Source organism: Salarias fasciatus, chromosome 9 (genome assembly GCF_902148845.1).
Source record: "Salarias fasciatus chromosome 9, fSalaFa1.1, whole genome shotgun sequence".
NCBI lineage: Eukaryota > Metazoa > Chordata > Actinopteri > Blenniiformes > Blenniidae > Salarias > Salarias fasciatus.
The window spans coordinates 19,455,605-19,480,906 of record NC_043753.1 but is presented as its reverse complement, the minus strand read 5'-3'; the positions used below and the strand labels follow the sequence as shown (position 1 = coordinate 19,480,906).

The 25,302-nt window shown below is 40.3% G+C and overlaps 2 protein-coding genes across 2 annotated transcripts; both read left to right on the top strand.

Annotated features, from left to right (window-relative positions):
- The first annotated feature begins 769 nt into the window (after positions 1–769).
- Positions 770–6,507, top strand: LOC115394359 (retinol dehydrogenase 12-like). The gene is made up of 7 exons (XM_030099660.1): positions 770–811; positions 1,027–1,142; positions 2,739–2,894; positions 2,968–3,072; positions 5,132–5,341; positions 5,444–5,636; positions 6,393–6,507. Exons 2-7 carry the CDS (start codon positions 1,031–1,033, stop codon positions 6,493–6,495), a joined length of 879 nt encoding a protein of 292 aa, XP_029955520.1. The 5' UTR covers positions 770–811; positions 1,027–1,030; the 3' UTR covers positions 6,496–6,507.
- A 2,883-nt stretch (positions 6,508–9,390) lies between these two features.
- LOC115394765 (mycolipanoate synthase-like) lies at positions 9,391–18,125 on the top strand. The gene is made up of 6 exons (XM_030100114.1): positions 9,391–9,451; positions 10,319–10,472; positions 11,763–11,923; positions 12,014–12,220; positions 12,340–12,521; positions 12,603–18,125. Exons 1-6 carry the CDS (start codon positions 9,391–9,393, stop codon positions 18,123–18,125), a joined length of 6,288 nt encoding a protein of 2,095 aa, XP_029955974.1.
- Positions 18,126–25,302: the final 7,177 nt, after the last annotated feature.

Genomic DNA, 25,302 nt, shown 5'->3' with positions numbered 1-25,302 from the left:
AGCTGAGACTTTAAATGTAGTATATTTTACATTCGATTCAAGTTCACCTCAGAAGAAATCATATAGCTCACGTTTTTATTTTCAATGTGTGTACTCCCTTCAAAATTGCTCAATCATTGTAGAGCGATATGCTTTTATGGGTGGCTGTTAATTATGCTTATTAAGGTTGCAGTTCACCATGCTGTCATTTCTGCCTGTCATGAGTTAACCACTGTTTTCAAACTGCAACTTCTTTGCAACTAAAACCAATTAAGACCACTTTTTCATACACGTTTGAATATTGTTTTTGCTGATCTAAGTATTTATGACATTAAACCTGCAACAAGAGGGAGAAATAGTAGCATGATAAACTGCAATCTTCCTTGATTTCGGGGAAATTCACCTTTATCCGACACTAGAACTCCGACCCACAATAATAAATGGTCATCAATAAAAATATATTGCTCTTCAGTGATACATAAAAATGCGCTCGATATTATGTTAATCTTTTCGCTCTTTTTTTTTTTTTTTTTTTAAGTTGCCCAACCTGTTGTCGCAAATCCAAGAGTCCCCGCCCCTCTGGCCCATCCCGTACTCATAATTGAGTTTACTCACATTCAAAGGCGGGATCAAATTGCATGTCAGCCAATCAGCGGTGCCGTGAGCTGACGCAGCTGGCCGTGATTGGCTGTGAGTCAAGCCCATCAAAAGATTGCAGTCCGGTGGGTTTAAAAGCATTTCAGCAAGATCAGTTTTAATTCTTGCATGTTTTCCTCCAGACTGTCCTCTATCGTGAATATTATACATACATTTTCGGTGCGATTCCATTCAGGTGAGAATGCTTTATATGTTTATTCATAAAACATGTTAAACTGTCATTTGACATCTTTTATGTGACAGGGTTGGTTTGTTTTGGTGCTGCACCAAAACAAACCATGAGTTTGCACCAATGATGCAAACTTTTTTTTTTTTTTTCTTGTGCGTTAAGACTGTTTGTTTTTATCACATCCGTATTTTTTGGTTGACACTTATTTCTGAATCTTGCAGTAATATGTTCCGGGCAGCCTGGTCCTCTGAGGAGAGGCTGGACGGTAAAACCGTGGTGATCACCGGAGCCAACACCGGCATCGGGAAGGAGACAGCCATCGACCTGTCCAAGAGAGGTCTGTGTCTCCTGTCGGGGTGTTTATCTTTTTCTGCCTCGTCATGGTGGCTTGCACTCTGTGATGATGACTTCTGATGCTTACAGCCCAGCACTCCACTTAATACTATCAACTTCTTCTGAATTAACAGATATGAAACACAAAGTGAACCCAGAAAAATCCGAAGAACCACTTGAACTCTTGTTTGTCCCATCTGATCAGTTTTGTCATTTCTTTTAAGCCCTGGCTTCATACCAAGGAGACCTTGGTTCATGTAATCCCAGTTCAACACAATTAAAACCACCGAGAAGCCTGACTATCAGGACATTTTGGAGTAATGGGTAAAAATTAAAGTTACCTAACTTGTCCTGTTGAATTCTCTTGTCTAAATGCCACAATTGAAGTCCAGACAGAAGATAAAACTGTGTATTTGAGAGGAAGTGAATTTCTATTCCCCAAAATGTGAAGAGAAGAGGAAATGCGTGAGTAAGAGAAGATGTATGAGTAATCATTTCTTACAACACTTCTTTCATGATTTACAACTGTATAAAATGCCAACATATTTAACACTGTGAGACATTTACACTTGATTCTTGTGACGTCAATAATTAATTCTGACTTGCACAATCAGACATATTGGGCCACATCATTCCATTGCAAGTGGAAAGTGAAAAGGTTTTGAGGACAACAGAACTATTAAAATCTATTTACAGAAAAACATAAACAAATCCTGAGAAGTTGTGGTTCGGTAGTATTACCTTTTTTCACTGCAAAATTCATTCGCCTTGTGCATGAAAAAAATTCTGCTCTCCTAACTTGTGGGGCTCTTTACTCTCATTAACTAACCCTTTTCCATCACTGTTCTGCTAGAGTAAGTTTGGTAATCCTGCTTTACTGTCGACACATCATTTTGCAATCAGCTGCTTCCCCTTCCACACAACTGATGGTGTTTTAATGTGTTAATTCAGGTTCTATCTTTATGGTTTTTAGTTTCCTTAATTTAATCCTTGAAATCCTTAAATCCTTTCATTTTTGCTATAACCTGGCACATGCATATTTTCCTTTTGTGGATTAATGTTTTACTGTGCATTGTCCCTGATCAAATAAATGAACAAACTAAACTGAAATGCATTCAGATGTTGATTTTAATCCCATTAAGTTAATTTGTTCTGTTTTACCTTATTATGTAATCTTTAAAGTTGAAGCACAGAAGCACAGACTTTAAGCCCTCCACTACCCAGAGAAGGAACAAGCGGGTTAGAAAATGGATGAATAGGAGAATATCATTATCAGGTTATTTGTTGTCTAAAGTTTCTTACAGAATCTTTGTCTTTTGTCATTGTGCAGCATGCAGTAATGTACACATATTGTCATGAAGGGGTGCTGTTAGCCTACAGATCTGCACACTGCTGTCCTGAACATCTCCTGATTGAAGAGTAGAATGCTCTCTGCTTGTGTCTTCTTTGTCCCTCACACACCAGAACTCCAACTGTTTTTGTTAAATTCCTAGTTTGGTGAAATGTACTTGACAAAGATTGTCCATGCATTCATACACATAGCCAGTATGTATTAAAGCTTTACTGTTACAAATTACTGCTGTTGATCCATTTCGTTCAGGAGCCAGGGTCATCATAGCATGCCGGGACATGGAGAAAGCGAAGGCAGCTGTCAAGGAAACTATCGAGAGCTCTGGAAACGACAACGTCGTCTGCAAAAAGCTTGACCTGTCAGACACCAAGTCCATCAGGGAATTTGCTGAAGGCATCAATCAAGGTAAAATAATTTAAACCTCAAAGAAGTATAAACAGGGAATGAGTTGTACATTGTTTTTCTCTTTCTTCTACAGATGAGGCGAAACTCAACATCCTCATCAACAACGCCGGCGTGATGATGTGTCCTTATGGGAAAACCGCCGATGGCTTTGAGATGCAGATTGGCGTCAATCACTTTGGTCAGTAAAATCATCGTTAACAATTATTCTTTCAGTGTGTATATTCCCTTTAAAATGCTTAGTCATTGAAGAGCAATATGTTTTTTTTTATTGATGACTGTTAATTATTACAGGTTCTGACTCTGATAAAGCTAATTGAGTGAGATGAAGAATGCTATTTATCATGCTGCCTCTCCCTTTCTCTCTGTTTTCAAACTGCAGCTGCTCTGTGTATAAATTCAGTTATTCTCTCTTTTTGTAACATGTTTAAATATTATTTTACTGGTCTAAGTCTTTATGACAGTTTTTAAAGGTGCATTAAGGAGTTTGCACGTTTTATGCGAAACAGCGCTGCCGTGCAGGCCTTGGGTGTAATGTAGCTTAGTGAAAAACTCGTGCCTGTGGCTCGCTTGCACAGAAGAGGGGAGCTCCTTCCTCGCTCGTTTAGAAGCGCTCAAGTAAAAGTTAAGTTTCTTTTACCTGGTGGAGTCTGTGCTGGAGCTGTGGCAGTGCTGGAAGCCAGTCTTTTCTTACTTTCTGGAAGATCCTGCTCAGTTGTTGCTCACTAAGCATCTGGCGGAGTAATGCAAAATGAAACCTAACCAGCGGGAGCGCGCATTACATCATTCCTTTCAAATTCTCCCCAAAAAAATTCTGGTGCCGGACCGGCACTGCAACTTTCAAGTGACAATTTAGCGCTGTTACAGGTACTTGTAATGAATATGTCAGGGCACATTGTACACATCATTAAAAATGTGGAACATATTTATGGTGGAAAATAAGTATTTTTAAGGTTGTAAAACTCCTTAATGCACCTTTAAATACTATTTTACTGGTCAAAGTCTTTATGACATTTTTTTTGTAGTATTTTTCTGAGACGAGCGATAATACAGATTTGTGTCCGCACAATCTATTTTCTTCTAAGTTCTTGAACGTATAAATCTACTAAATTTACTCTTTTGTTGCCTTCTATGCTTAAGATGTGCGTATTTAAAGCTAGGGTAGATGATGTTGTCCAAAAGCATTTTTTGTCATACTGAGTGAAATGCTCCCTGCCCCCTGGGACAAGTCAATATATTATGTGGACGGAAAAAGGTGCGGCAAAAATCTGACCACTGTGGCGACCACAGGAGAGTAAAAACTCCGACCAATCCTAAGGCGCAGACTACTCTTAAGAAACCAATCAAATCCCTTCGCCGTTCTACCAGCCCCCAGCACGTACATTTCAAGCACTGGCCCTGGTTCAGTGCGCACGCGCCTTGCGTGAAAAATTGAACGAAGCGGAGCGGGCGCGCTGCGCTCCTGTGCGCGTTGTGTGCAGGCGGGCAGAAAGGTTAATCACATTTTTTTTTAATCATTTGAATCACTTTTTTTTTTTTTTTTTTTTTTTACTTTTAATGGCTTTGGGAAAATTTGCTTTTATGAAATGGTGTGATATATTTTGGATTTTCATTCATTTTTGGCTTTAATTGATAAAAAATTGAAATATTTTAGTTCATATGAAATTAGTATAAGTGATGTGAAGTTTTTATTTTGAATTATGAGAAAATTGCAAAGTATTTAATTATTACTATAAAATGCTTTCACCAGTCTCTTGACTGTTGTTTTCTGTACTTACTTTACTGTCCCATGTTAGTACAGCTATTTTGACAGATTGCAATACATTTAAAGTTCTCATTCAATATTTTTGAAGTGGAAGATTTGTGTATTTTTTCTCTTCCTTTATCCTACTCATCAGATAAAATAAGCTAAAATAAAGTTCTAAAAAAATAAGTTCTAAAAATAAGTTAAAATAAAACAAAAAAAATAAAATAAAATAAATTAAAATAAGTTCTTTCTTTTTTACCCATCATGAGATGCTTCTTACACGACATGTTTGGTAATGAGAAACCTTTTTGTCAGCCTTAAGTCAAGACTGAATACACTGACATTATTTTGCACTGAACACTGAAAGATTTCAGTTCTTGGTATTCTGCTTTAAATTTTGAGTCAATAGCCTCCAGTGGTATTATATGGCATCAGTCTTATGAAAATGCATTGTCCGATTGTTGACTGAGAGTCATATTTTCTTGTTCTTCAGGTCATTTTCTGCTCACGTACTTGCTGCTCGACCTGATTAAGAAGTCCACCCCGGCCCGGATCGTCACCGTGTCGTCGATTGGTCACACCTGGGGCTCCATCCACTTGGATGACATCAACAGCGAGAAGAACTACGACAAGAACAAGGCCTACTATCAGAGCAAGCTGGCCAACGTCCTCTTCACCCGCTCACTGGCTAAACGCCTGGAAGGTGTGGAAACAATTATTTAAATTTTTAGTTTGGCTCATGAAGAACACTGGTAAAACACATGCAGTCATGGGTTCATTTTCTGTTTCTGTGGTCGTCTTTCAGGCACCGGAGTGACGACCTATTCCCTCCATCCTGGCTTCGTTCAGACTGATTTGGGCCGCCACCTCAGCAGCCCTATGCGGTGCTTCATGAAGGTGGTCAGTCCTTTCATCAAAAACTCTGTGCAGGGAGCTCAGACAACAATTTACTGCGCTGTGGAGCCAAAGCTGGCCAATGAGACCGGTGGATACTACAGGTAAACTTCTTTTATTTATATATATGTGTGTATATATATATATATATATATATATATATATATATATGTTTTTTTTTTTAAATAGACTGGCGACCTGTTGCGGGGTTATCCTGCCCTCATCCATAAGTTGCCAGGACTACATTGAGTCATATAATATATGATGTTATCAAATTAGTACAAAACGTTGAATAAAAATATATGATGGGTCCATGCTCATTCTTGTGTTTGATTTGTGATTGTATGTTTGTTGCGTTTTAAATTTTCACATCTTGTTTGATCAAAAAAAGTTGTTGGGATTTAATGTAACCAACTAAGTGTTTTGAAGAAACTCAGCACTGTCGGCCTACTATGTGTGTGGATGTATAGATAAATGAAAAGCAGTTGTTGTCAAACTTCTGGCTTGCTGTAGCTCTGAGAGATAAGGTGGTGCTGCATCTTGTTTGGATAGATTTGAGCCTGTTTTAATGCTCCTCATTTGTACAGTGCAGTGAGTAAACGTGATCGATGACACTCATGTCACTTGTGAACGTGTTCATTGCTAATCAATATTATGAAGGAAAGATCAACATCTTCTCAATTTATTCAGGGTGGAAAAAGTTTGAGAAATACTGATTAAGATTATTTTAACAAATATCTCTCATGTCTATGTATTAGCAAACTGACAAATTTAAACTGATTTATTCTGATGTAGGTGGAGTGTTTAACAGATTAAGTGGTGCAGGTTAATCATGAACAGATTTTTCTCATCGTTCACAGTGACTGTGCTCCTACCAGCCCCTCCCGGAAAGCCAAAAGCGACGAGCTGGCGCAGAAGTTATGGGACCTGAGCTGCAATATGCTCTCCATCACATGGGATTAAGGCTGTAAAAACACTTATATTCTACTGAAATAATGCTAATTACACTAATTAATCTCACTCAGGCCGTCTGCCAGGGAGTAAGGTTGTACTGTCTGTACTTTGCATTTTACAAAGTAGCATTTTCTTAAATAAAGTTTATATTGTTTACTATATGACAATATCCAAAGAGTTTTGATGCAAGCCTTTTTAATATTTAATAAATGCAGTCTATTTAGAGAAGCATTTCTTGGGAGTGCGACTCAGCTCTTGTTCCCACGTGACAGTTTTCTCTGCCTGTCTTTTCTGGAAATAAACATGTTCATAAAATCTGTCTTATTTGTTTTTTGTCTGTTTGAAGTTTCCTGTTTTCACCCGTTGATTCGATGGGGGGGGCGGTTAAAAAGTTACTTAACAGGAAGAGAGCAGTATGTTCAAAAAGCTCTGGACCTCTGCAGAAAAACTTGACATTTCTCGTGGTGTCCCCCAGGACCCCGTTTTAGGACCTGAACTGTTCATCGTCTGTATTAATGACATATGTTATGTATCTCAATTAACTTGCATTTGTTGCTGTTGACGCCAACATATCCTACAGTAGTGACAATCATAATGAACTCATGAATATGGTTAATGAGGAATTAAGTAAACGTAAAAAATGGAAGGACAATAATAAATTATTTTGTTTAAATAAGATGAAAGCAGTGATGTTTGGAAATTCCACAATAAATTCAGAAACAGATGATGTTCGGTGGTGAATAAATAAAAAATGTAAATAAGAAAATATTTTACAGAGAGTACATTATCATGGAAATCCCACGTCAGACAGATACATAAAAATAAAAATGATCAAAATCTTATCAATGATAAAGTTAAAAAAAAACTGAACATTGGGTTGGTTTGTTGCTGGGGGGGCTGTGTGTGGGTCTTCCTGTCTTGGCTGGCCTGGGGGCCTCCCCACCTTGATGTGGGGCTTCCCCTGGTCTGGCCGGGTGGGGGTTCGAGTGCCGGAACCCCAGCAGTCCTGACCTATGACTTCTGGTGTGGGTGACCCCACTGGTGGTGTTTCCCATGATGCTCAGTGCCATGTCTCTAAAGAACAAAATGGAAGTGTGTGTGTGTGTGTGTGTGTGTGTGTGTGTGTGTGTGTGTGTGTGTGTGTGTGTGTGTGTGTGTGTGTGTGTGTGTGTGTGTGTGTTTGTCTAACCTTGATTGAAGGTGTGGCTTTGTTTTTATACTGATTTTACTGTTTAGCACTAAGTGTTGTTTTTTCTGAATATGAAAAGTGCTAAATATTTATAAATAAAGTTTGATTTGATTTGCCACTTTTTTTTGTTTTATTTCTTGTTTTCTGTCAAAAGCATTTGTATATTGATTTAGTTCTGTACAGGAACGTTGTATTAGAAATACTACAGTTTTTATTTGCTCGAAATAAATTAATGAATTAGTGAATTAACTGATGGAGGTTACTTCAGACAACAAATTTTGAACATTGAACATCGCCCTCTTGTGGACAAGATATGTAACTCAGCTTGCCTGCTCCTCTGGTTGTGTCCTTCATGGACTGGTGTTGAGAGGCAGTGGAGGTCAGAGAGACATCTATACCTCTTACACGTGATGTTGTCGTTGAGCGATTTAATCATATTCTCAATAACACTTTCAATCTCATCTTACCCGGTCATAAACTTTATTTTTTGCATGTCTTTATTTCAAAAATTCAAATTGAAAACAGACAAAAAAAAAAATAGAAAAAGAAAGGAACCTTCAAAATGAGTACCTAAATACTGAAGAGACAACACAATCTGTCCTCTGTATTTGCAAATCTGGTTTTACATGTTCAAAAGGGCGAAATAGGATTTAATAAGCAGTAAAATATGGTGTTACGATCTCAGAGTAACTGGAAAGTTATTATAGCAGCAGCAAACTAACTCATCAATCCTCTGAGGGAATTTCCGTTCCCATAATAACCAATCCTATTTCTCGGTTGCGGCCACATCGTGGCGCTCCAGTTTCTTGCTCAGGGACCTGCAGTGGTGACACGTCAGTTGCGGGATTCGAACTTGTGAACTCCTACTTCTAAATCCTCTGCTCTAACATCTAGGCCACCTCTGCCCCCAAAATTAAAATGAATGCATCCAAGAAAAGAAGACAGTCACTCAGATTGTTACTCATTTGCCTTTCATTTATACTGAATGACAGAAAATGGTCAAATGATCTTGAACGTGCAGTATTCCTTTTCAACATATTTTATTGAGATTCCGCTTTTTCATCTTGATACTATGCTCCACTTGCAGTGACAGGAATTCTCCCAGTGTTATCGTACGATAACACATCTGCAGTTATTGTTACATCTTGTGATCAAAAGACTAGATTGTAAAATAGATGCTGTGAAGTCGTGATTGTAGTTCAGGGTTATGTTTTTTGTCTATCTCTCCCTTATCAGTTTGCCAGTAATGTTTTAATCATGTCATCAAATAATTTTTTTTTCCAAAGGATGTCAAGTGAAAATGTGACAGGATTGGTTTTAAACTGTTGACATACTTTCAAGGACCTGGCCTCCACACTGTCATATAATTCACTTCCTCTACTTACCCATTTCCAAGAAGCCATAAATGCGTACACTGGAGTAATTCATCTCCATGGACACGTGCACAATCTGTCATAAATTTTTAGTAAAGAAAATAAGTGGGCTATAAGAATCAGTTGCAGGTCCTGCAGTGACACCATCACTGACGGAATCTGAAAGCAGGATGGAGGTAAGGAAACGCTGCTGCTTTCCTCAACTGTCACGGATCTAATTACACTACTTTTCTTTAGCCTTATTTCTGCTCTGCTGCAGCCTATACATGGATGATTATCATGACTGTGAAGACGCAGAGAGTATTTTTGATTTTTTACTGTTTTCCTCAGTGACGTTCTGTCATGATGGAAGAAGCTGAAGATGGTATTGCTGTGGTGGGAATTGGATGTAACTTTCCAGGAGGTAAGCAGAACTCCAAGCTAACAGGAAATCAGAGGAAAACCGTGTACAGTGATACCTGGAGTCAAACTTCATATAACTTCAACATTCTTGATGTGAAGTAGGAGCTCTAACCGTGCTACCACCATACTGGCCCTAATTTATATTGGAAAAAAAAAAAACATATTGAATATCATTGACAACTAAATTGTTTTGTCAGTCATATCTACAGTCACAACATATTAACAGAAAAAAAATAAACTCTAAAAGGAGATCATTGTGATCTCAAATTCAAAAAAATAAAGAAAATATTCAAACATTTTGAGATACTGTATTTTATATTGCAGTAAAATGAATAAGAGATCAACTGTAAAGATTTGAAATATTTAGATTGTGCTCTGATAACTCTAAAACATGAGTAAGTTTTGCTTTCTAAATCAGTTTATTGGAAAGAATTTTTTTTTCTGTGTGGTTGTTTATTGAATGAGCACAACAGGTGGATGCATGGAATTACAGAGGAATATCTCTGTTTCTGTGAGCCTGTGTAATGTATATCAAGGAAAATGTATAATTTTCATTTGGAACATATCTGAAAGTCGGCATTTTAACAGTGTGCTCATTTGAGAAAGGATTGATGAGATTAAATCTTTGCTCAATCTTATGAATCATTGATTCAAGTCAAAGACATTTCAACAGGAAAAGTGAAATCCACTTTTTACATGTGGGCCCATGGGCAAGGCTGCATGACCCTTCATGAATCTTCAGAAAGGGTCAAAAGACAAGGACAAAATCTCTCTGGTACCACTGAGTCTGAATAATGAATAATGTCCTTCTTTCTCAATGGATAATCATGTTTAAATTTTGTTCAATCTAAATCATGCTCTTTTGCAGGGGAGGGGCTTGACAACTTCTGGAAGGTTCTACTGGAGGGGAAAAACTGCGCTGTGCAAATTCCCAAAGAGAGGTTTGACGTATCCAGCTGGTATGACCCAGATGACAACAAGGCAGGAAAATCCCGCACAGCCAAGGCTGCCCTCATTGATGGGTACGTCGTTAAACTCTAACAGGAAACAGATTCAGATAGCCATAATTTTATATGTTTAACATAATATAGTTCATGTTCTCATTGGAGTTTTCAGAATTTTCTATCAATCATGAGAATATTTTTTAATAATTTCACCTGTAAAGTGTTTATCTCTTTTCAGTAACTTTAAATTGCATATAAAATGTATGCGTACAAGTCGCGTGTCTCAGACAAACAGAAAGGAGCATGTTTTATCTTACTCAGTGAACAGAGTGAACTGAATGAAAACAAATAGATAAAAAAAACTTTAAAAAAAATGATTTCAATTCGTTACTTTACTCAGTAATAATTTATGGATTTATGAGAAGTGAAGTTATAGCCGGCCATTAACGGCGATCACATGCTGCCCCAGACAGCAAGCAGTTATTGAAACTATATTGAATCAATGTTATTTTTTCAACTATAAGTCATTGAATCAATGTAGAAATCTGATGTTGATTCAACACCAGATTTCAACGTTGAAACAACATTGAAATTCTGACCAAAGACCAATGGTATTTCTATGGTATTTCAACCATCAGGAACATTGAAACAACGTTGACATTTCTACTCAACGATAAATCAGTGTGGTTTCAATTAATTTTAAATGGTAAAAGTGCTACCTTATCTACAGCCAGGATGTGGAAAGGTAATGAAAACATTTTACCGTATAGTTAAATGATTACAGCAGATAACTTTAAAATACAAAAGAAGTTTTATCCCAATCTATGCTAATTGAATTTTTTAACAAAACAAACGAACGAAAAAGGAACAACTTCAGGTGTATGTGTGCATGCGTGTACGTGCGTGTGCGTGCGTATGAGCGTGTGTGTGTGTGTGTGTGTGTGTGTGTGTGTGTGTGTTGGGGGGACAATCTTGGTAAAGACTTGGTATTTTAAGCTATAAATCATATTTGATGACTTTTAAAATTGTTACACACAATTTTGAATGGCCTTGACAGACTTCAAATGAGCCATTTTAATTGCGATTAATCGCAATTAACTCCAGGATTGGCATGTGATTAATCGCGATTAAGAAATTTAATCGTTGCCCAGCTCTAAGTGAAGTTGAGAAATGCACACATTAAACTGTAAGTAAGCATTTGTACAATTACATGCTTGAAACAAATCAATGAAAAAGATATTAATTACAACAATATTAATATTTGCAATGAGTTACTTCAACCTCTGCTTTGCAAATAGTGAATTTCATGGTGAAGTTCAAAAATCCACAGCTCAAAATGTCAATATAATGTTTTCTGAACATTTGCAGGTACAATGAGTTCGACCACAGGTTTTTTGGTATCACTGACAGTGAAGTGCAACAAATGGATCCGCAACAAAAACAGCTCCTGCAGTGTGTATACCGGGCTTTAGAGAATGCAGGCATTCCTATGGAGAAGGCCAGCGGAACAAGGACAGGAGTGTTTTTTGGTGAGACAATGACATGAAGTTCTCAGACAACAATGAAATTAATTTGGATTATATGTAGAGTCAAAAATGATCTATTGTTTTCTGTTGTAGGCATAATGAACAGAGATTATGAAACAAACGCAGCACAGGTACATCCGAGTGTGATCAACCACTGGACAGGCACAGGGCTCGCTATGAGCATTGCAGCAAACAGAGTCTCCTACATCTTCAACTTTACTGGACCCTCGCTGTCCATAGACTGTGCCTGTTCGTCATCTCTTGTTGCGCTGCATCTTGCCTGCCAATCCATTAAACTCGGTCAGTATATCGTCTGACGCAACTCAGACATGAAGTGAAAGTCACTCCAGCAGCATAGTAGATTATTGACAGCATGGCATCAAACATTATTGAGGAAAAGGATTCTTCTCTCTCTTCAGGTGACTCTGAGATGGCTGTATGTGGAGGAGTCAGCTGCATTATTGATCCAAGACTATTTGTTGCACTCAGCAAGGCCAGGATGATCTCCCCTGATGGCACCAGCAAACCTTTCTCCAGAGGAGCAGATGGCTACGGCAGAGGGGAGGGCTGTGGGGTTGTTCTCCTGAAGCCCCTTAAAAAGGTGTGAATGTGGAAAAAACTAAACGAGTAACTGTTGTTATGTTACTTTCAGCTTAATTTTTGCCATGTGATTTCTTCCCAGGCTCTCCAAGACCGTGATAATATCTGGGGTGTCATCAGAAAAACAGCAGTAAACCAAGATGGACACTCTGTCACTCCAATCACCAAGCCCTCCATGACACAACAAGAGGAGCTGCTCAGAAGGGTCTATTCAGTTTCCGACCTGGAAAATGTCCAGTACATAGAAGCACATGGGACAGGAACTCCAGCTGGAGACCCAACAGAGGCAGGGAGCATTTCAAATGTCATTGCTAAAGCCAGACCTCCTGGTTCAAAGCCACTGTGGATTGGCTCTGTGAAGAGCAACATTGGACACACTGAATCTGCAGCTGGAGTGGCCGGACTCATCAAGGTTCTCCTGATGATGAAGCATAAGACCATTGTTCCCTCAGTTTTCTACTCTGATGACAGTTCCAGTGTAGATGCCAAATCGTTGAACATCAAAATTCCCCAAAAAACAGAAAAGTGGAAAACAAGTAGAGTAAGAACTGCTGGAGTAAACAACTTTGGCTTTGGAGGGACAAATGCACACGCCATTGTCACACAGCACATGCAACCATGTGCTGAGCAAAAAATTGATGAAAGGCAAGTGAACTATTTTGTCACATCAGCCAATTCATTGAAATCCCTTTCTATGACTATGGAAGACACCATCAAACAGCTGGAGGCAGATGAGGAAGTTCACCTGCAGCCATTGTGTTACACATCAGCCTGCAGGAGAAGCCACCAAAAGCATAAATTCAGAAAAGTCATTGAGGCATCGTGTATTACTGACCTTAAAGAGAAACTGAGAGCTTCTGTTGGAAAAAATGTCACCCCAGCCTCCTTGGATTCGAAGTTGGTTTTTGTCTTCTGTGGTAATGGTCTCACTTACCATGGTATGTGCAAGCAGCTCCTGGAAAAAGAGCCTGTGTTCAGAGAAAAGATTGCTGAGATTTCGCTGTGTTTCCAAAGTCTGGGCAGTCTTAACATTCTGAAGACACTCGAGAGTGAGACTGAGAGTAGTGACTTCAACAGTCCAGATGTTATTCAGCCTCTTCTCTTTGCCATCCAGGTGGGGATTTCCACCTTACTGAAGCACTGGGGGGTGAAGCCTGATGCAGTCCTTGGGCACTCTGTTGGTGAAGTTGCAGCTGCTCACTGTTCTGGCCTCTTGTCTCTTGAAGATGCAGTGAAAGTCATATATTTCCGGAGCACTCTCCAGAGGAAAGTCACAGGAGGGACGATGCTTGTGGTCAGCAACATGCCTGTTTCAGAGGTATCATCTTTTCTTCCTCCCTACGCTGGTAAAGTTTGTGTCGCTGCTTTCAACAGTCCTCAGTCTTGCACCCTTTCTGGTGATGCAAGTGCAATTGAGAACGTCCAGAAGGAGCTCAGTAACTCAGCTATCGGTTCAAATCTGTTCCTCCGCCTGCTTGATGTTCCCACTGCCTACCACAGCCACATAATGGACCCGATCCTATCAGATATTCAAAAAGCAATTGGCTCCTTGCATATGAATGAGCTTAACGCAGAGTTGTTTTCAACAGTAACAGGCAAGGAAGTTCAGCAGGGAGATTTCTGCACAGGCAAGTACTGGGCCCGAAACATTCGTAAGCCAGTGGCTTTTGAGCAGGCAGTGAGATCAGTAGCTAAAGATAAGAGGAGCGTGGTCTTTGTAGAGATAGGGCCAAGAAGGGCACTGCAAAGAAACATCGTGGAAACTCTGGGAAATGGCACAGCTGTTCTTGCCTCTGTGATGCCAAAGAAAGATCATGAATCAGTCAGGTCTGTTGTTTCTCAGCTTTTTCAACTCGGTGCTCCAGTAGACTGGAACACTTTCTACAGGGGCTATGAGACGATGCCACTGTCTTTCCCACGATACCAGTTTGATTGTTCACACAGAGATGTTATCATTGGAGCAGCACAGACAAATACACAAAGTGACCACCCAGTGCTCCATCAGACAGGAAGTGGAAGCAACATTTTCACTTGTGATCTGAAGTCTGAATCCTCTTCCTACTTGACAGAGCACAAGCACAATGGGATACCCATCATCCCTGGTGCTTTCTATGCTGAGGTGGGTTTAGCTGCATTCATGGCAGCTGCAAAACCAAAAGTGCCCCTCAATTTCGTCCAGCTGAGTGTCAGTTTTCACAGCCCATTTGTGTTGAGTCACAAATCTCCTGAACTCAAAGTGCAACTTGAACAAAAAGATCAAGAAACCAGATTCACTGTACTTTCCCCTTCTGCTGTGTATGCATCAGGCACTGTCGTTTTGAATGAAGAGAGGCTGCTTGAGGAGTCATGCATTTCACTGACCTCCATCCAGAAACGATGCACATCTGTTGTGAGCTTTAAGGAGTTGTATGGTTATCTCTCTCAGGCGGGCTTCCAATATGGGGATGTATTCCAAAATAAAGCAGACATACATTATGGGGAAGAACTGAAGGAGGCTTTTGCACCCATCTCAGTCCCTGAGGAACTGATGTCTCAATTCTATGATTACTACATTCATCCCGTTGTGTTGGATTATCTGATGCAGCTTCTTCCAGTTACAGTTGAACACATCTTTGCTGGTAGACCAGGATTTCCTGCCAAAATAGGAAGTCTGAAGGTGTTTGAACCCTTGCAAAAGGAGATGATTGTTTATTTGCGAGCCACTGATGTGGGCACTGATCACTTTGAGGTCTGTGGTTGCTTTGCAGACAGGGAGGGGAGAGTGTTGGTTGAGGTTAAGCATGTGATGATCAAATACCTTGGTAGCCACTCTCATGTTGTTGAGGAGTACTTCTACCACAATGTCTACAGTGTAATCGATGGTTTCAGTCCTGCTCCTCCTCCAAAGGCTCTGGTCTTCTGTGACCATATTGGGATTGCTCAAGGTTTGCAACAGCATCTCAATTCGAATTCCAGATATGTATCATTCACACATGCAGAACAAATCTTGAGCAGTGGGTTTCCTTCTCTGTTGGAAAATCTCAACATCACAGATATTGAGAACAAGTTTGATGAGGTCTTGTTTCTCTGGGGCAAAGAAAACCTCACCTCACATAGTGCCGATGTTGTTCTTCAGAACTTGACAAGCTGCTGTGAGGTTTTCCGCCAAATTGTTCTTCAGTTGAAACAAATCCATTTCCCAAACTCAATTAGGGCAGTAACGTATTGCTCATCTGACATCACCGCAGACCACATAAATCCAGGTTTTGCTCTGGTTGGGATGACAAGATCTTTCGCTGCGGAGATACCAGAGCTTTCTTTTCAGCTCATTGATATAAGCACTGTCTCTGCCAAGGACATCGAGGCACTGTCTGAGGTCCTCAGGTCATATCCTTGCAGCAGCTACCCAGAGTTAGTGGTAAAAGATGGGCAGATATTGAAGCCTTCTGTTGTCCGTACCCCTCCAGAAACTACTGACAGTTCAGAGGGCCATTACAACTCTTCAATGCCTGAAACATGTGTCTTTCAAACAAATGATGCATGCAATATGACTCAACTCAGTGCCATTCGCTTTGAACTGGATGCCAAGGAAATGAGTGAGACATCAGTGGAAATCCAACCAAGGAAACTGTGTGTCCATACATCTGATTATTTCCCTGTCAGTGCCTCACATCTAAAATTTGGTCAGACATTGTACTGGAACAAGCATTCATCTCAGAAACACAAGCTGCTTGCTCTTGACTTCAGTGGGACTGTTACGGCAGTGGGAAAAGATGTGAGGAAACTGAAAGTAGGAGACCGTGTTGCTGTATGTTATCCTGTGGTGGCTACTAGTAAGGTGAGAGTCCCACAAGATGTTTGTTACCGCACCAAAAGGTTCCCGTATCTTGAAAAAACACCAAATGTTTCTCACTTTGTCCTCACATGGGAGATTGTTCATCGAGCATTGCCAAGAGCCAAACATAATGTAGGGATCCTTTGCTCAGTGCGTAATTCTGCTCTGGTGAAGGTTTTGACATGTGCTTGTATCAAATCTGGCTGGAATGTAACAGTTAGCACACCGTGCAATGACTCTTTTTTCGATGTCAGGCACATGGAGCAAATGGAGGCATGCATCATCTTGCCTCCGTTGGATGAATCCCTGACTGCTAAAGTTTCGACATTTCCATGCATTCAACATGTTGTGATCGTTTGTGAATGTCCAACGGAGGGTGTGAAAACTCAGGAAGTGATTGAAAGCTTTAAGGACAGTGTTCATGTACAGACAATCCAGGTATCAGTTATCTTGCAAAAGGGATACCTGAGAGCACACAAGCCACACATTCAACACTGGTTGAGGTCCCTGAATTTCGACAGGAAGTTTGCACTTCGAAACTATACTTTTCAGTGTGAAATGTCTGGAAGCAGATGCCTTGATTCAGAGAAACCACAGTCATACTTTAGCGCAAAGAAACTGGCTGTAGTGACTCTAGGAAAGGCTGATGACCGGAAGCTGTCTGCCATTCCACTGTTGCCAACAAACACACTGTTTTTTCGAAAGAGAGCCGTGTATATAGTCTCAGGTGGTCTTTCAGGTCTGGGATTTGAAACTGTCAAGTTCATTTCTCAAAGAGGCGGTGAGTACATAGTAATACTCTCAAGGAGCAAACCAAAACCTGATGTACAGCAAGAGATACTCAACGTGGAGAAACGGTGTGGCAACAGCATCACCAGCATGGAGTGTGACATATCTGTTTCTGAGCATGTGCACAAGGTTATTTCTGCCATCAACCTTAAGTTTCCCGGTTGTCCGATTAGGGGGGTGTTTCACAGTGCAGTTGTCTTGCGTGATGGGCTGATTGAAACTCTTGACAGATCTCTGTACGAGGAGGTTTTTAGACCCAAAGTCAATGGTGTCCTGAATCTGCATCATGCAACGCAGAAGTGCGAGTTGGACTATTTTGTGTGCTACTCCTCCATCTCTGCTTTTCTGGGAAATGCATCCCAAACAAACTATGCAGCAGCCAATACTTTTTTAGACCTGTTTTGTCAGTACAGGCGCAAGCTTGGGCTGCCTGGACAGTCTATCAACTGGGGTGCCATGAACCTTGGCTTGCTTTTGAACAAAGAACATTTCCAGCGATTTCTGGAGGCAAAAGGCATAATGGTTTTAGATGTGGCTGAGGTTCATACAAGCTTGGAGCAATGTCTTGTGCTCAACCGACCCCAACAAGCTGTGTGCAGGTTTCATTTCAGGAACATCCGCAACAACATCCTCTCTCAAAATAGAGCCCTGAAAATGCGTCTGTCAGCATTAGTTGAGGAGGTTCTCCAAAAATCGGAAGAGATGGAGTGGGAAGATAAAAAAACTGATGGTGTCTCACCAAAACTCTATGTGATCTCTCTGCTAAGTGAGACCATAGGCCTGGAGCAGGGTGAGCTGGGAGATGACACAAATCTGTCCTCCTTGGGCATTGACTCCATGCAGGCCATGACTCTGCAAAATCTGATCTTTCAGGAGAGAGGTGTGAATGTGCCTTTGGTGAAACTGTTGGATCCTGATGCCACAATATCAACAGTGATCACCATACTGAGTGAAGCAGCTCAGGGTGTGCATGACAGTGAAATGGAAGTTTCCTCCAGCTGAAGACAGAAACGATCTCTCCACCAGATAATAAACTCACACACAGAAGCAATATAGAATCAGTCATCAGAGCATCATGATCCTGAATTGTTGAAAAATATGATGAGCACTGTACAGAAGAATTCTTAATGCCATTGACTGTTGATACTTTTCATTTGCACAATGTGCGTATGTATTTTATTTCATAGTTCTCTTAAATTGAACATTCATTCATTCATTCATTCATTCATTCATTCATTTTCTGCCGCTGCTCCCTTTCGGGGTCGCGGGTGGCTGGAGCCGATCCCAGCTGCTGTGGGAGAAGGCGGGGTACACGGGGTAAATTGAACAGCATGTTATTATTTTATTTTGTGCATGTTTTGGATATCTGGAATTGCTTTCTGTCTTGTCACAGTTTTACTTGCTCTGTTTTATGAATATGATAATCATGAAACCAAAAGGAAAATTACATTGTAACAGACATGTTTAGATGGTTTTGACGATATTTTTTGTCAACTGTCCAGTTTTGGTTTTTGTTGTCTTATTGTTTATTTGATCAAATTCTAATAAATACTGTGACATCGTCTGTCTGTCACAGAGTCCACTCCATGCTGATATTCAGGCCAGCTTTTGTTTTATCTTTCAGCATCCTGAAATATCATCATAATGTATTATGCAGAATGACAGTTACGTAAATATATTCATTTTGTTTTGTCTTTCACATGATAAATGTGAGAGCCACAGCAGTGTCTGTGTGGAACAGTGGACACCCCCATATTTTATTTATATTTTGTTGTTTCAATTTCTGTATACTTACATTGTTAAATTGTGATGTTTAGTTAATCCACCTTGTTGAGGGTACTACAAGGAAACAGGTTGTGTGGATTACTGAGCGGGTTCAAGTGAACAGGCACTTTTGGGGGCAGCTAAGGCACCAGCAGGGGTCCTTGGGATGCACATTGCTCAGGGTAGTACTAGTGTGAATGCATGGCAGTGCTAAAGTGTGCGCCTGTGCTCTTTTACAGACGTGATTAAAGAAGTAACTTTTCAAACCCATGCACGCCTAGACAAGTTTCAACATGTCTGCTCAGGTGTGTCACATAAATCCACACACAAAAGTGAAATCAACAGCTTTTAATGTGATTCATAACATCACCAACATATCAAATTCTATTCTCATTTTCCATCCTCTAATGTCAGATGTACACTGCCACATTCACCAAGCACTCCAAACAACAATCCAAATGTAAATACTGCAGGCTCTTACCATTACTTAGGCAATAAGTCGGATTATTAACTTTATGATGATAATGTAAACAAAACATCGGTAACACTTTACTTGAAGCCCCCCTGTTAAAACATAAGTACATTTATAAAGCATTTTAATGCCATTATAACACGTGTAGCTATTGTTATAAACATTGATAGATGATCACAATGTCAGGACCAAACCCTAACCCTAACCCTAAACCCTAACCCTAATCCTCTTTCCATCCCATTACAGGATTGTATTAAGAAAGATCGAGACTTGTTATCCACTCTGTCTATCCCTCAGACACGTCCACCTATTATGGAAACCCAAAAAAAAGCTCTTAGAAACCTGAGTAGAAGAAGGGATATTATCATTAAACCCGCAGACAAAGGAGGTCAGGTAGTTTTACAGGATCGACACGATTACTTAGTAGAAGCAGAGAGACAGCTACACAATCTTAAATATTATATTCCTCTTCAGGTTCCTTTGCAGCCGGTAACCAAAGGTCTGATTAAACCGATTATTCAATCCTTGGAGTTCAAAAAGTGTATCTCTTTTAAACAAATGCAATTTCTGTTAGGTCCGGACCCCCCACATCCTCGATATTTCTATCTCCTTCCTAAAATCCATAAACCATCCAGTTCTTGGACTATTCCACATAGAATCCCATCGGGTCGACCCACTGTAAGTGATTGTGGATCCGAAACTTATAGAGTTGCTGAATTAATTGATTTCTATATCAACCCGCTTTCTAAGAAACACCCTAGTTACATTAAGGATACTTATCAATTTGTTTCAAAACTTCAACAGTTGATTGTTCCAGAGGATGTGTTTTTGTTTTCTATTGACATAGAATCACTTTATACAAACATTGATACACAATTGGGTTTACAGGCGGTTAGAAAAGTCTTCTTTGAAAGTCCAGATCCCAATCGTCCTGATGGTGAAATATGTCAGTTACTTCATCTTACTCTAACGAGAAATGACTTTATCTTCAACGACAAATGGTATTTGCAGGTATGTGGGTGCGCTATGGGCCGTAAATATGCACCGGCCCACGCGGATATCTATATGGCGGAATGGGAACGTACGATAAAGAAATGTAAGGTGCGGCCCCTCTTATATTTGCATTATTTGGACGACATTTTTGGAATATGGAATGACTCCACTGAGTTGTTTGAGCAGTTTCTTGAAGTTCTTAACACTCATCATCCAAATATAAAAATAAAACATAATAGACAAAAATATAAGATTGAGTTTCTCGATACCACTGTTTTTTTTTCATAATTACAAAACCAATACAAAACAGTTGGCTACGAAAGTGTACTTCAAGGAAACAGACAAACACATCCATCCATCCATCCATCCATTTTCTACCGCTTATCCGGGGCCGGGTCGCGGGGGCAGCAGTCTCAGCAGGGATGCCCAGACTTCCCTGTCCCCAGACACTTCCTCCAGCTCCTCTGGGAGGATCCCAAGGCGTTCCCAGGCCAGCCGAGAGACATAGTCTCTCCAGCGTGTCCTGGGTCTTCCCCGGGGTCTCCTCCCAGTCAAACACACATTACTCCATAAATCCAGTTATCATCCAAAACACACTTTTAGGGGTATCATTAAATCCCAACTGATAAGATTTCATAGAATCTGCACTTACCACACAGATATTGAGGAGGCGACAGGCATCCTGTTCAGAGCGCTCAGACTCAGAGGATATTCTAAACAATTTCTGAGAGGTATCAAAATGGAGGTGAAGAATAACCCTCCGAGTGTCTCCACAGCTCCCCGCGCCGGAGAGAGCCCCCTGCTGATCCCATTTATCACTACTTTCAACCAACAACTTCATGTTTTTAATAGAAATCTTCGAATCAATTTTCATCAATTGCTGGAGTCATGTCCACCTCTTCAAAGATTTAAAATGATCACTGCGTATCGGAGGAACAGGAACCTTCAGGACATTCTAGTTTTTTCTCAATTTAAAGCTTTGAGTAGGAAGAGATCTCCTACCCACATTCGAACAGCTCCTTCATGCCTGTTTAACAGTTACTCGAGTGAGGGAGCTCCCACCAAAACTTCTTGGCAATTACAAGAAAGGAATTTGATTTATGCCATAGAATGTGGCCATTGCAACCCCCCCCCCCCCTTCGAATCCTACCTTATTTCCACCTTGTATTTTACTTTATTGATTTTCTGATCCTTATATAAATCCTCTCCTTTTCCTCAGCCTAAATTCTTCCCCCCCCCTTCCCCCCCCTTTTTTTCCCCTTCTACATTAATTAATCTTTGTGATCCTACCCCCTTCCCCTCCTTAACCCTGAACCTAACCCCTCCTTTTTTTTCCCCCTTTTCTCCCCCCCCCCCCTTTTTTTCCCTTCCCCCCCTTCCCCCCTTTATTTCCCTCTCTTTTTTCTTCTGTCTAATCCCCAGCCTTGTAACTGTGAAGGTGGTCTGATAATATCCATGGGCTTGTTTGGACGAATCTTTCTTAAAATACTTTATCCGAATACAATCTCATACAGAAACCCACTTTGGGTTCCCCCACAGTAGGACTCCTTCTTTTGAAGATTTACTTTTAATAAATTTTCAATCTTCTGTTTTTTTGTACTTCACAGAGTGTTTCTCTATCAAATATTTTTATCTCGCTTCCCTTCTCATCCATTCTCTTTTGGATTTCAAAAAGTTATCAGACTGCACAGAAAATCATTGGGATTTTGACGAAATGATCGCTGTTGCTACAAGGAAGGATACTGTTGCCCATGCTTTTCTCTTTTATGTTTTCACGCCTAACCCTAATGCTATGCTGTATAGTGCTGTATAGTGAGTTATAAAGCATTGTGATCATGTATGAGTGTTTATAACTACTTATAATGTGTTACACCGGCGTGCTTAAAGTAAAGTGTTACCAAAATCAAAAATACTCTCTGCGTCTTCACAGTCATGATAATCATCCAGGTAATCGTAGGCTGAAGCAGAGCAGAAATAAGGGTCAGGAAAAGTAATGTAATTAGAACAGTATCAGTTGACTAAAGCAGAAGCGCTTCCTATAAGCTGCTTTATCGAATTGGGACGGTCATAAAGTAAAGCTCAAGGTTGTGTTTTTGTCAGTGGTGTGATCTCTTAAACCCTAATAAGTTGTAATAAGGAACTTGATTTAAAAGATGACCTACATTTGCTTTCTACAGCTTTTTGTTAAACACTGTTGTTAAAACATAAATCACACCCTCAGTAATTAGGTTATATGTCAGAAAATTCGCAACAACTGCAAGCATTACAAGCAAGGATCAATGTATTTATAGGATTACAGTATATTCACACATACCTACAATATTCACAAAAATTCCGAACAAAACAAAGGGAAAAGTTGTTTATGGTCGGTGTCAAGAACAGATTCAAAATAAATATACCAGATATTTTTTTGTGATCAAAAGAAGATGTCTTCGTAGATTAGTAGTGGCTGCAACAAAGTTTTTTTTTTATCTTGGAAAAATAAAGGAATTTGAATGCACGTCTTGTGAGCAGGTCTTTCCACAGCTGCCTTTGAATAACATGATCCTGTAATTAGTATCTTTAGTTGATGCCAGCTGCATGAAACAAGCCTTCTCATTGTCCTCTTCTGTTTTCTGAGCTGGCTCACACTTTATAAAGGGCTGTGAAGATACAGCAGCACGAGATGTAACCAGCACAGAGTGTTATACTTCATCATGGAGAGGCTTTACGCTTTGATTTGGCTTTTAAAGTGAAATTTCCAGGGGGAAAAAATCACTTCAGAAGAATCATGGAAGAGGCAGAGGAGGACATTGCAGTCATTAGGATTGGATGCTATTTTCCAGGAGGTATGGCTTAATTCTGATGTTGTTGCAAGGATACACCATGTTTTTTTGTGTTGTCTAAAGTGACGATGAACAACAGTTCTTGTGGTCCATTTTGAATTAGGTGAGGGGTTGGACAGTTTCTGAAAGCTTCTGCTGGAAGGAAAGAACTGTGCAGTCGATATTCCAGTTGAGAGGTTTGACACCGCTTTTTGGTTCGATGCTGATGAGAACAAACCGGGAAAGACACAGACAACCCAAGCAACTCTTACAGAGGGGTAAGTATTAAATCAGTACAGGAAGATTGAGAACAATTTTCTTCTCTTGAAAGATTTTAAGCAATGACAAATGCACTGTTTTCATTTTCGCGGGTTTGATGAGTTTGATTGCAAGTTTTTTGGTGTTTCTGAGGTGGAGGCTGACTACAAATTCCTTCTGCAGTGTTCATACACAGCATTGGAGGATGCTGGAATTGCTATGGAAACCATCAGCGGGAGCAGAACCGGCGTTTACATCGGTATCCACTTCACAATCAGCTTATGTTTCATTTCTAATCTTGTTCCTGAGTTCATCATACTGTTGCCTGCTACGCTTTAATTGTGATTGTGCTCCTTCCAGGTCTCATGAACAGAGATTACGAGATGCTCAGAAGTAACAGTCCGAGCACAATAACCCACTACAACAGCACCGGGTCAGCAATGAGTATTGCTGCCAACAGAATTTCCTTCACCTTCAATCTCACCGGCCCTTCTTTTGCCATCGACAGTGCTTGTTCTTCATCGTTGGTTGCTCTTCATGTAGCCTGTCAGGCTATAAAACAAGGTACGTAGTCCTGTTTGCCAAAAAAATTCAAGCATATTTAAATATTCCACATTGAATTTTTTTATTCCTTCAAATAGGTGACTGTGACATGGCTCTGTGTGGAGGAGTTAATTGCATCATCGAGCCAAGAGTTTTTGTTGCTCTCAGCAAGGCGAAGATGATCTCAGCTGACGGGACCAGCAAGCCTTTCTCTCGCACGGCAGATGGCTATGGCCGAGGAGAGGGCTGTGGAGTTGTGCTTCTCAAACTTCTGAAAAAAGTAAGTTTGATACTCATCGTTTTTCTGTGACTAATGAATCATATGGTGGAATACTAAGAAGCCTACTTCTTTACATATAGGCCAAAGAGCATGGCCACAAAATATGGGGAATCATCAGCAAAACGATCAACCGTCAACCAGGATGGACACTGTGCCACGCCGATCACCAAACCATCCATGGATCAACAAAAGGAGCTGCTGAGACAAATCTACTCAGACTCTGACATTGCGAATGTCCAGTACATTGAAGCGCACGGGACAGGAACTCCAGTTGGGGACCTGACAGAGATGAGAAGCATTTCAAATGCCATCGCCAAAAACAGATCTTCTGATTCAGAGACACTCCTGATTGGGTCTGTAAAGGGCAACATCGGACACACGGAATCTGCAGCTGGAGTGGCCGGACTCATTAAGGTACTTCTAATGATGAAGCATGAGACTATTGTTCCCTCAGTTTTCTCCTCAGAAAACAGCACAAGTATAGATATTAAATCTCTACATCTAAATAGTCCAGTTAAAGTTCAAAGGTGGGAGACAAATGTGTTACAGGGAAGGATGGCAGGGATCAACAGCTTTGGGTTTGGTGGTACAAATGCACATGTGATTTTAAGAGAGTGTAATCACACCACACTTACCACTCAGACACAAATACATTGTCCAAATGTTTTTGTATTATCTGCAGCCAAAGAAAGATCACTAATCCTTACCATGACTGACACTCAACAAAGACTCAGGAGTGATCAAAGAGTTGACACACAGGCACTGTGCTACACCTCAGCCTGTGGAAGAAGTCATTACAAACACAAATATAGGAAAGTCTTTCCATCCTCCTCTCTGTCCGAGTTAGAACACAATCTGAGCTCTACACTGAAAACAAAGGTTGAATCAACAACATTTAGCATTCAGGTTGTCTTTGTGTTCTGTGGAAGTGGGGTTGCCTACAGGGTGATGTGCAGGCACCTTATGAGGAAGTTTGCTGTTTTCAGAGAAAAGGTCAGAGAAATAGAGACTGTCTTCCAGAGATACAATACCACTGGTATCAGTGAAGCACTGGCTGGTGAACCT